This window comes from Podarcis bocagei, assembly GCF_964188305.1.
Source record: "Podarcis bocagei genome assembly, chromosome: Z".
NCBI lineage: Eukaryota > Metazoa > Chordata > Lepidosauria > Squamata > Lacertidae > Podarcis > Podarcis bocagei.
This window is the reverse complement of record NC_138140.1, coordinates 30,827,692-30,840,663: the sequence shown is the minus strand read 5'-3', so window position 1 is coordinate 30,840,663 and position 12,972 is coordinate 30,827,692. Positions and strand designations below refer to the sequence as shown.

The following is a 12,972-nucleotide window of genomic DNA, read 5'->3' as shown; positions in this document are numbered from 1 at the left end:
TGTTTATTTGGTTTGCACCATGCCTCGCTGTTTGGGAAAAGTATTCTTTGCACGTTGTCCAGTCGTTAGAGGTGGCATTTTGTTTGTACTGAAAGACTAATGTTTTTCATTACAAACAAACATCATCAGCTGCATGCAGTTGACTAGAGGCACCTGGCTTTGTAGTATGAAATGGGACTCACATATGAAAGGTTGCCCAGGCTATAGATTCCTATATAAAGGTAAAAGGACCCCTGACCGTTAGGTTCAGTTGTGGATGACTCTGTGGTTGCGGTGCTCATCTCACTTTACTGGCCGAGGGAGCCGGTGTACAGCTTCCGGGTCATGTGGCCAGCATGACTAAGGCAAACCAGAGCAGCGCACAGATATATACCCTACATCATATCCTTTATGATTATTACAAATAAGCACCACCAATTGCCCATGGCAGAGTCCATGCACATGGATGCTAGCACAGACTTGCTATAGCACTCAAAGCCACTGTCAGTGTCTTGAGCTGTTAAAAGTACAGTGGTGCCCCGCAAGACGAATGCCTCGCAAGACGAAAAACTCGCTAGACGAAAGGGTTTTTCGGTTTTGCGTTGCTTTGCCAGACGAATTTCCCTATGGGCTTGCTTCGCAAGACGAAAACGTCTTGCGCTTTTTTAAAAAGCCGCTTGAAGAGGCACAGTTGCAACAGACCGTGCTTCGCAAGACGAAAAACATCGCAAGACGAAAAGACTCGCGGAACGAATTATTTTCGTCTTGCGAGGCACCACTGTAATCTCTGCTGTGGGATCCCTTTTGTTGTGTGAAGTCTACCCCCCTGAGGAGGGGGTAACATAATAGCCTATATAAAAGCCTAAGCTGCATGACCTATATATGAATTACATTATCAGCAGGCTGCATAAAAGGAAAGGTTTTTTAAAAACAACAACAACAACAAAACACACATGCTGTTCCCATGCTCTTGTTATACCATAAACTCTATTCAAGTGGTCCAATCTTGCTTATTCAAAATGTGTACAAGTTTTCCTTCCAAATTCGAAAGAGAATTGGGTCCAGGAGCCCATAAAGTTTGATATAGCTTGATGGTCGCTCATTATTTATGGAACCAACCCCTCCATTAAAGTCCTTTGACGAGCACACAGGGCAGAGTCTTTGCTCTCATTTCTTGATGGGTTTTAGACAAAGAAAGCAAAATCAGGAATCCATCCAAATTTGCACTTTGTGTTGGGAGAGATCTCAGAAGCAATGACAGAGATTCACACAACTTATCCAAATTCCAGTATTAACTAAGAAAAAGAGCCTCTCCTCTCCAGAGACCTCTGCATTTGGCATAGAATTTGGGAGAGGGATGGGTTTCTCTTTCCCTTTAAACTGGGCTCTTGGAAAAAGCCAAAGCAGTTCCAATTCAGGAACGAAGAACCTTTGGGCCTCCAGGTGTTGCTGAACTACAACTGCCATCCCCTAGCAAGCATGACTAATGGTCAGGGATGATGGAAGTTGCAGTTTAGCAACATCTGGATGGCAGATGGTCAAAGTTCCCCACACTGGCCACAGGCCACTGCAAATATAATACAATGTCTTATTAACACAGACATACACACAACATGAATATACACGCTGTTTAAAATGCAGTCAAAATTAAACTAAACGTTGAAACTTCCTGGGGTTACTCTTACATTTAGCTTGTTCTACTAACAAGGCACCTTTACAAACCACTGACATTGGGTTCAGAATCAGCTCAATTCTCCCAATTCGCAGAAATGGCAAAATCAACAAATTCCGCCGTACTGTACTTTGAACAGAATTCAGAGGAAAACTTTACATTAGTGATCTGGGGCAGGAGCAGTCACCATGGGGAACTGAATTTATGAGGCTCTCCATAAGGAAAGACCCTGATCTTAGGCTGCCACCTAAGATCAAAATTTGACTGATTCCCCAAGCATTTCCAAATGGCAATGAAAGGAGCCATTTTCTTTGGATTTGTTTTTCAATTAGTTTTATTATTGGTGTTATGCACATGCAACCACAAACATGGTTGGTGTTGAAGACCAGGAATGAGGAACCTGTGGCTCTGAAGATATTTCTGGATTACAACACTCATCTAGGGATGGGAGAATCTGACAACTCTGTTTCTCTTCCGTTTCTTGTTTTCCCATTCTTAAGTTCAGTTCTCTGCATTTCTACATCAACTGTTAATTAAAAAAAAAAAGTTCTCATGAAAAGTTCTCATTTTAGTATAAATTTCTCCCAATATACACGTTTTTGCAATCACATTTCCTTAATACAACACAATTTTCACCAATTCACCAATATAGGCATGCTTATGCACTTTACCACAGTATATGCACTTTTTAATGCATTACTTGACTGGAGAACTGCACTGCAAAACTCAAAATGTTTTGCAAAGTTTCAAAGATTTCTTTGATCACATCCACATCATACATTTTAAGACATTCTTGCACCAAGATGTCAACATTTTAGTGTGAATTTTCCCTAACAAAACTAATCTCTACCATGATTTTTGAGATCAAGTGTTAACAATAATTGTCACCATAAGAAAAATACCTACACCGTAAGCTAAAGGTACCCCTGCCTGTACGGGTCAGTCTTGACAGACTCTAGGGTTGTGCGCTCATCTCACTCTAGAGGCCGGGAGCCAGCGCTGTCCGCAGACACTTCCGGGTCACGTGGCCAGTGTGACGAAGCTACTCTGGCAAGCCAGAGCCGCACACGGAAACACCGTTTACCTTCCCGCTAGTAAGCGGTCCCTATTTATCTACTTGCACCCGAGGGTGCTTTCGAACTGCTAGGTTGGCAGGCGCTGGGACCGAGCAACGGGAACGCACCCCGCCGCGGGGATTCAAACTGCCGACCATACGATCGGCAAGTCCTAGGCGCTGAGGTTTTACCCACAGCGCCACCCCCGTCCACCATAAGCTCCTTCTTGCTAAAAGCAATATTTTAGCAATGACACTAATAATAATAATAATAATAATAATAATAATAATAATAATAATAATAATTTATTATTATTTATACCCCGCCCATCTGGCTGGGCCTCCCCAGCCACTCTGGGCGGCTTCCATAAAAACCAAAAATACAGTAAAATGTCACACGTTAAAAACTTCCCTGAACAGGGCTGCCTTAAGATGTCTCCTGAATGTCAGGTAGTTGTTTATCGCTTTGACATCTGCTGGAAGGGCGTTCCACAGGGCGGGCGCCACTACCGAGAAGGCCCTCTGCCTGGTTCCCTGTAGCTTTGCTTCTCGCAGTGAGGGAACCGCCAGAAGGCCCTCGGCGCTGGACCTCAGCGTCCGGGCAGACTGATGGGGGTGGAGACGCTCCTTCAGGTATACTGGACCGAGGCCGTTTAGGGCTTTAAAGGTCAGCACCAACACTTTGAATTGTGCTCGGAAACGTACTGGGAGCCAATGCAGGTCTTTCAAGACCGGTGTTATATGGTCTCGGCGGCCGCTCCCAGTCACCAGTCTAGCTGCCGCATTCTGGATTAGTTGTAGTTTCCGCGTCACCTTCAAAGGTAGCCCCACGTAGAGCGCATTGCAGTAGTCCAAGCGGGAGATAACCAGAGCATGCACCACTCTGGCGAGACAGTCCGCAGGCAGATAGGGTCTCAGCCTACGTACCAGATGGAGCTGGTAAACAGCTGCCCTGGACACAGATTTGACCTGTGCCTCCATGGACAGCTGTGAGTCCAAAATGACTCCCAGGCTGCGCACCTGGTCCTTCAGGGGCACAGTTACCCCATTCAGGACCAGGGAATCCTCCACACCTGCCCGCCTCCTGTCCCCCAAAAACAGTACTTCTGTCTTGTCAGGATTCAACCTCAATCTGTTAGCCGCCATCCATCCTCCAACCGCCTCCAGACACTCACACAGGACCTTCACCGCCTTCACTGGTTCTGATTTAAAAGAGAGGTAGAGCTGGGTGTCATCCGCATACTGATGAACACCCAGCCCAAACCTCCTGATGATCTCTCCCAGCGGCTTCATATAGATGTTAAAAAGCATGGGGGAGAGGACAGAACCCTGAGGCACCCCACAAGTGAGGGCCCAAGGGTCTGAACACTCATCCCCCACCACCACTTTCTGAACACGGCCCAGGAGGAAGGAGCGGAACCACTGTATAACAGTGCCCCCAGCTCCCAGCCCCCCAAGACGGTCCAGAAGGATGCTATGGTCGATGGTATCAAACGCCGCTGAGAGATCCAGCAGAACTAGGAAACAGCTCTCACCTTTGTCCCTAGCCCGCCGGAGATCATCAACCAGTGCGACCAAGGCAGTTTCAGTCCCATGATGAGGCCTGAATCCCGACTGGAAGGGATCCAAATGGTCCGCTTCTTCCAGGCGTGCCTGGAGTTGTTCAGGAACCACTCGCTCAATCACCTTGCCCAGGAATGGAAGATTTGAGACTGGGCGATAGTTGGCCATCGTGGCCGCATCTAAAGATGGTTTTTTAAGAAGCGGTTTAATAACCACCTCTTTCAGCGGGTCTGGGAAGGCTCCCTCACGGAGGGAAGCATTCACCACCCCACGAAGCCCATCGCCCAGTCCTTCCCGGCTAGCTTTTATAAGCCAGGATGGGCAAGGATCCAGGAGACAGGTGGTTGGTTTCACTCGTCCAAGCAGCCTGTCCACATCCTCGGAGGTAACAGATTGAAATTGATCCCACTCAACTTGACTAGACAGAACTCTAGCACTCTCCCGCCCCGGCCCTGCTCCCACGGTGGAGTCTACTTCTTCCCGAATCTGGGCGATTTTATCTGCAAAAAACTTTGCAAAATCATTGCAGGAGAACATGTGGCCCGTACTGGGCCCCGATGTTGCAGGTGGTTCCGCTAAATTGTGAACCACCTGAAAAAGTCTCCTGCTGCTGTTTTCTGCAGATGCAATAGAGGCGGTGAAGAAATTCTTCTTCGCCGTCGCTATCGCCACTTGGTAGGCTCGACGTTGAGCTCTAACCTGTGTCCGGTCAGATTCGGAATGAGTTATCCGCCACCGGCGCTCTAGCCGTCTCAACGATTGCTTCATTGCCCTCAGATCCGTGGAAAACCACGGGGCTGTCCGGGCTCCATGCAATCGGAGAGGGCGCTTCGGAGCCAAACAGTCAATAGCCCTGGTTAACTCCACATTCCAGCGGGCCACCAGGGAATCGGCTGAAAGGCCATCAACATGGGATAAAGCATCCCCTACCACTCTCTGGAAACCATTTGGATCCATTAAGTGGCGGGGGCGGACCATCCGAATTGGTCCCACCTCCCTGCAGAGGGGATGGGTCGCAGAGAAGTCCAGTTGCACCAGGAAGTGATCTGACCATGGCACTTCTTTCATTTCGCTTTTACTTAGTGTCAGATCACCAACATCCATAGAGGTAAACACCAGGTCCAAGGCATGTCCACGGCTATGGGTTGGGCCAGACTTATTCAGGGACAGCCCCATGGAGGCCATGCTTTCCACGAAGTCCCGAGCGGCCCCTTGTAAGGTCGTGTCGGCATGGATGTTAAAATCCCCTAGGACGACCAGGCTAGGTGTCTCCAGGAGAACATCCGCCACGACCTGAAGCAGCTCGGGCAGGGAATCCTTGGTGCAGCGGGGAGGTCGGTACACCAAAAGGAATCCTGTACTGCCCCTATTGCCCAACTTCCAGAACATGCACTCAGAAAACTGGGTCTTCCCAATAGGACGCCTGGTGCAAACTAATGACTTCCTAAAAATCACTGCAACCCCCCCTCCCCGCCCACGTGACCTGGGTTGCTGTGCGTAAGAGAAACCTGGTGGACAAGCAGCGGCAAGGACAGGCCCATCTGCTTCATCCAACCAAGTCTCTGTTACACATGCCAGGTCAAATCCTCCATCCATGATCAAGTCATGGATGGCAGTGGTCTTACGAATCATTGACCTGGCATTGCACAGCAGCACCTTCAGGTCACGCACATGCACAGGGCCATGCACAGGGCCAGCAAACCTGCGAGGCAAAGTGAGGCGGCTGACTCAAGGGGCACAAGTGCAGTAGATCCTGATGTAGATCTATATTCAGGGCCGGCCCACTCATGAGACAAGGTGAGGCAACTGACTCAGGCGGCAGGATTCACCAGGCAGCATATCCTGATGTCAAAATCCCACCCCCTTGCTCCTGATGTAGATCTTCCCTTACTTCTTTTTCCATGGCAAGCAGAGAGGTGCCATTTTGTGGTTCACCTCAGGTGCCAAAATGTCTTAGGCCATCTTAGGACATCTTAGGTCAACCAGATGTCAATAGGAAGACCACAAACAGGATCTGAGTGCAAAATCATTCTCGCCACTGGCATTTCACAGCAGCTGGTATTCACAGTCATCATAGCTAGTAGCCACTGACAACCTTATCTTCTTACAAATTTGTCTAATCCTCTTTCAAATCCATCCATCTTGGTGGTCATCCTTACATCATGTGGGAGCAAATCCTATAGTTAAACTGGGTGCTGTGAGAAGTAGTTTCTTTTGCTTGTCCTGAATTTTCCAACATCCAGCTTCACTTTATGTCTCCATGTATTATTAAAGGTAAAGGGACCCCTGACCATTAGGTCCAGTCATGACTGACTCTGGGGTTGTGGCGCTCATCTCGCTTTATTGGCCGAGGGAGCCAGCGTACAGCTTCCGGGTCATGTGGCCGGCATGACTAAGCCACTTCTGGCGAACCAGAGCAGTGTGCAGAAACGCCGTTTACCTTCCCGCCGGAGCGGTACCTATTTATCTACTTGCACTTTGACATGCTTTCGAACTGCTAGGTTGGCAGGAGCAGGGACCGAGCAATGGGAGCTCACCCCATTGCGGGGATTCGAACCGCCAACTTTCTGATCAGCAAGCCCTAGGCTCTGTGGTTTAACCCACAGCGCCACCCGCGTCCCCCATGTATTACTGGGCAGGTGGCAAAGTTCACAAACTGGAACACCGACTTCTGGTTTGCAGCATTTTATTTCCAAGTTGTTTATAAACTAAGGTGTTCTAAAACCACTGTACTCATTTTTCCCCGTTTACTAAAAAGCACCAAATCTTGTAACGTCCCTACATTTCCCTTTCTGCACCTTTTCCAGTCACGATATAGGCACAAAATGGTTCCTTAAACCAAGGTCACAGTTGCCAAAACAGAATGTCTAGCTGACATTTTGGAGTAAGACAGCTCTGAAGTCTTATTTTTCAAATAATGAACTAGCTGTTATTGATTATCAGTTAAACATCTGGCTAGTTCAGATGACAACCTTGAGCTAGCTTAAGAACTTTGAGAACTTAAAAAGTCCCTTGATCCAGGGACAGTCCACACACATATTGGCCTATTCTGGACTGCTCCTGCTCTTACTGCACAGAAAAAGCAGTTTGGTTCCAGAAATTCATGCTGATTGTGCAGATAAAATATAACTGATAGAATTCTACAGGATGTGTTGCTAGTGTGTGAAAACATTCCAGGTCCAATGACCTCCAGATGATGGAAACGGTGGCACCCAGACATCTTCATTTGGTTGCAAATGGCCAATAGCCAGGTACAAAATGCACTTGCCGTCTCGCTATTTTCTAACACTGTTTCCAGTCTACAATATTATTTTTTAAGTGGGGCAATCAGAATTGTGCATAGTATGGCAAGTGTGGTCACAACATGTAGGAAGCAGCTGGCTGAGCGGTCTTTCACATCAAAACTCAGCGGGGTGGGAGCAGGCAGCAAGAAGACCTGCATTACCAGCGTTTAAATGTTCTAACCATTTAGGCAGGAGTTGATCAGAGATTCAGCTGTTCCAACACAGCTGGGTGGGTGGTCTCCAAGTCACTCTGCTGATGGGTTTCTTTAGATTTAGGAGAAGGTGGATCCTGCTGCTTGGTAAACATCTGAAGTCACAATGCAAGAATAAAGAAACAATCCAAATCCACCTCATAAGTGCTGTAAAAACTGGTGCAACTATTTCACCACTTCCTTATGAGTGTTTGCCACATGCACAGGCTCCCCCCCCCATATAACTGTACAGTCATTTCGTCAGTTATTCTGCAATATTATCTACAAGAAACTGAACTGTCTGAAGTTTCAGTGTATACTGGATTCTGTCTTGCTGCATAAAGGCCGCACCTTAATTTTTGCAAGGTCTGGCTCACACATCATATTAAACTTAACTGCTGTGGTTCAAAAGTGAGCTTCCCCCGCACCCCTGGTGAGAGTTAAGCCACTGTTTGGCTTAGCATTAAGTCCAAACCCAGGCTCTTTTATTATTTTTCTCCAAGACAATGAGCTATAACCAAGGTTTGCTCTGGGCTTAGGGATCATGGCTTGTTTGTGGGAAAGAACCCATTAGCCAGGTTTCAGATGCAATGACAAGCCAGACCATGGATTACCTCAGCTGCACAGCACTCTCAAATGTTGTTGGTTCCATGATGCAAATGCTAGTAAACTCTGGATTCCAAAATCAGCACTCTTGAGTTCAAATCTCTGTGGATCTGCATTGATTAGACCATTGTCCTGTGACAGCACAAAATTCAGTCCACAGCTTCTATTGTTTAAAAGGTCAGTGGAAAATAATATGGGAAGCACCTTAATTGCTGTCTATCACAGAAGTTGACGCTACTGGGCAAGATGAACCAACAGTCTGACATTTTTTTACAAAGCAGCTCCTAGGTTGCACTTTGAGAAAGCCTTCACTGGCATACAAAATGGTGCTTTGTGGTTAGAATGGGCCACTCACATGGCAGATCTGCCACAAGTACATTTCAAGTTGGGAATTTCTTTCTTTTTAAAAGCCAGCTTGTCCTGCAGCCCAAGTGTTATAATCATACATTAACAATGTTCTAAATTTTCCAAGCGCATGGTCCTTATGCACCCGAAATAGCAGAATCCACGCATTAGTGGGAGGTTATAAGAAGGTTCAGAGAACCCCAAGGTTTGAGCTAGTACAAACATCTTCCGTAAACAGAGAAAGGATGAAATAGAACATCCTAAGCAGAATCATTCCACACTGCAACATTTTGTTGCAGGCTTTATTTTATCATAGTTATATTCAGGTTCTTTGTCATATTATTTGCATTCCATCCTTCCTTCAAAGAGTGGAAGTGGGGACAAATATGGGATTTCCCCACTTTATCCTCCTAACAACTGTACAAAGCTACCCATTGAACTTAGTGGCCAAGCAGAGCTTAGAACCAAGGTACCGTATATACTCAAGTATAAGTCGACCTGAATATAAGCCGAGGCACCTAATTTTAGCACAAAAAACTGGGAAAACTTACTGACTCAGGTATAAGCCGGTTCACCACACCACAAACCTGGTGGTGGCGGCAACAGCGGAGAAAGAAGAACAAACAGCCAGAAATGGCTCCTTTTGGGCTGCTCATCCCTCCACCACCGCCTCTGCCGCTCGCAAGAGCAGGCATAGGAGCCGTGGGTGAAAAAGGCACAGCGCAGAGCAGTGTAGCATCTCTGCCAACCGTGGCTCCTGTGCCTGCCCTTGTGAGAGGCGGGCGGCGGCGGTGGGACCAGTGGCGAGAAAGGGCTCCTTTTGGGCCGCTGCCACCCACCTCACTCGAGTATAAGCCGAGGGGGTTTTTTTCAGCATAAAAAATGCGCTGAAAAAGTCGGCTTATACTCTAGTATATATGGTATACTGTGTTCTAAATTATATTGGTACCATATCTACTTCTTAAAGGACCCTCCAATTCCTTGTCCAAACGAAGCCACAGGAGCTACACCTGATTTACACACCTGACAATCAGGCACCTGATTTAGCTTTAATTCTGACACAAGCCATGTCTGGAGAATAACAAGATTTATACATGCACACACACACATGCACACACACCCTTTGAAGGGAGGTCATATAGAAATGTAATAAAAACATGAGCATCCAAGATTGTGGAACTGGATACTGAAAAGGGAAGAAATGAAATAGGAAAGGAACATGGGGGAGGTTAATGCTTAATTTCTATACCAGAGAGGGAAATCTGAGCCTTTGTATTCTGAACAGCAGGACAAGCCTGAAGAGTGGCGTTAAGTGGATTAAACGGATGCTTACCTCCTGGATAATCTCCATGAAATAAAAGTGCTTTTGCCAAAAAGGGAAAAGAATGAGAACTGAAACCCATTCCTTCCCTAGGTACAGTTTTGCCTAATCCCAGGAAAATGGAAGTTGGTGGTTGCTACTCGAATGTAAGGGAAAGGCACTCTGTACATGCTAAGATGCACTCACATTATGCCTTCATGCATGCCAGCTGAACAGTTTTGTAGGCAGAAGGTCTGAAGGTGCAGATTAAGCCCTTCCTAGGTAAGCAAAAGATGACTTGCTGCTGCGACCCATGAATAACCAAATGGAGCAGAAGTCTACCCTGTTTACTCCACTTTTAAGCTTTTCCTAAAGTTATTAGTGAAAAACTTGCTAGGTTGCAAACAAGTTATCTCAGACAAGTACAGTACTTACATGGTTACATGTTTGTACATATATCTGTGACAAATCAACACAATAAAAAAAATTTAAAAGTTGGGGACTGGAAGGACCACCCTAAGCAAGCAGAAGCAGTCTTGAATACTAGGATTCAGTACTGGAGCATGCAAAGTAATCAGTACAGATTAGAGTACTCCTTCCTCAAGGGTATTTGCAAATAACTTTGAAGACTAAAGAGCACTATCCAAGTATGCTTCACTGGAAGCAAATCCTATTAAAGTCAATGGGAATTAAATTCCAGAAGAGGATCCATGTGTTGCTTTGGCAGCTGTAGACAGCAGCTGCATACCCATTTACCTGGGAGCAAGACAAAATGAAATTAATGGAACTTACTTCTGAGACGTCTATAAACATGTACATAACAATTGCACTGTCAAGAGTTTTGTGGCAACTGAAGAGAAAAACAATCCTACAGCATGTTTTCCCATGAATCAATCCAGTTGTTTTCAGTGGGAAATTACCCACCAGGTAATCAAGCACAGAGATAGTTGCCTTACTGTGGCATCAGCTTTCATAGTCTCAGCTTCTCATACTATGAAAGCTGATGCCACAGTAAGGGCAGGAAGTTGCACTGAGCACAACGGAGCTTGCCTCCGAGTAAGATTGCTTAGGATCATACTCATGTCAGCCTTGAAGATGCCGATAATACACAGGGTTGCCCCACCCCCCCACCCCATCATAAAATGGCAGATAAAATAAACCCTGCTAAAGATTGTCCCAAATTGCTTGCTACAATTTGCAGAAGCCACCCAGCCCATATTTTTTGTAAGCGAGCAGAGGAAATAAAAGAAATAAGGAAGGAAAATGGGGAAATGCCCTGAATGTAAGAGATCGCAGTACTGTAGGGGGAAACGGGAGAGAGGGAAGGGAAGGAGCCTGCTGCTGCAACTTTCCTTCAGTACAAAGGGGTGGGGGAAAGTTAGGAAGGAGAATAGCTTCTGGGCGAGGGAGGGGAGCAGGAGCCGCTGGCTTCTCCTTACCGCTGTGGAACCTGATGAAGAAGCGATGAAGACTACGATCACCATCCTGAAGAAGGGCGCAGGCACTTCTTTGCGATGGCAGAACGAGCGCAGGAGGCCAGGAACAGTGTCTCAGCCGAAAGCGAGCGCAGGAGGATGGGGAGAGAGAGAAAGCGCGCAGGCGAAGAGGCGCAGCGCCGTGCAGTGTGGAAACACGGAATGCCCCGCCTCCTCCTACGAGCGGCAGCTGCTGCTATTGCTACGCATGGGACCCGCTCGCTGATCATCCAAACCCCGGAAGAAGCTGAGAGGGAGAGCATGTTTGTATCGCAGAATCGAAAGGAAGTGGGGGAAATTGCAGGGGTGATACAATCCGAAGCAGAACTGCGAAGGCTCGCTTATTTCCCGCGCCGGATCTGCTGGGCCTGGGTCATTCATGGGGGGCGGGAAACGCGTTGCTGTTGATTTAGGGATAAAGTTCTTTTTTTCCGGAACGGGGAAACTATTTTGTTCACTTTCAGCCACAATCCTCAAGCCCCAGAACCTTCAAAGCCCCCCCCCCGGGCATTTGTTAAAATGAAATGGCTTGCGTTCAAAAATCGCACCGATCAACGTGAAACCGACATAACGCAAGAGATGCCCCTGCTTCGGGGCGCTTACAATCGGGAAAGTTCGCATTATTAGGTCTAAGGCAGCCTTTTTCAATCTTGGGTTCCCATATGTCGTTAGACTACAACTCCCATCATTCCTAGCTAGCAGGACCAGCAGTCAGCGATGATGGGAGTTGTAGTCCAACAACATCTGGGGAACCAAGGTTGAAAAAGGCTGGTCTAAGGTAATAATGCTTGGCTCTTGGTTTCAAATGCTTTGTTTAAATATAGTTTTAAAATGCCTGAATAAAGGGCACACCCGCAAGACAGTATGCAAGAAATGTACTGTAAAACAAAACATGCCAATTTATAAAATAACAGTATTAAACCTCTTTAAAAAGCTGTATTATTATTATTATTATTATTATTATTATTATTATTAAATTTGTACAGAGAACATAGGGCAGTGCTCTACATAACAATACAAAATGAGAATGCAAAAACGGACAGACAGTCAAGCGTTTTCTAGTTTGTATCAAAAATTTTAAAAGGCTTAAGAGCATGGCTTAACTACAATGTGGTCATGTGCATTTCCTGCGGGAGGGAATTAAACAAATGTTGAGCCATCACCAAGAAGGCCCTGTTCCTGGTTAAAACACACACACACATATTTTAGATATCCAAGTAGGCTTGAGATAGGTCATTAGTCCATGTAAGGTAAAAGGTAAAGGATCCCTGGACGGCTAAGTCTAGTCAAAGGCGACTATGGGGTGCGGCGCTCATCTCTACTTTCAAGCCAAGGGAGCTGGTGTTTGTCCACAGACAGTTTTCTGGGTCATGTGGCCAGCATGACTAAACTCTTTCTGGCACACGGAGGACTGTGATGGAAACCAGAGCGCACGGAAATGCCGTTTATCTTCCCGCCACAGTGGTACCTATTTATCTACTCACATTGGTATGCTTTCAAACT

General features: G+C 46.5%; 1 protein-coding gene across 1 annotated transcript in view; it reads right to left on the bottom strand.

Annotated features, from left to right (window-relative positions):
• Positions 1 to 11,659, bottom strand: part of SH3BGRL (SH3 domain binding glutamate rich protein like) — a 42,977-nt gene extending 31,318 nt beyond the window's left edge. Inside the window, exon 1 of the mRNA XM_081180230.1 lies at positions 11,434 to 11,659. Within this exon, the coding sequence (XP_081036356.1) occupies positions 11,434 to 11,478 (45 nt within the window). The 5' untranslated portion in view covers positions 11,479 to 11,659. The remainder of the gene's footprint in view (positions 1 to 11,433) is intronic.
• Between the last annotated feature and the right edge of the window lie 1,313 nt (positions 11,660 to 12,972).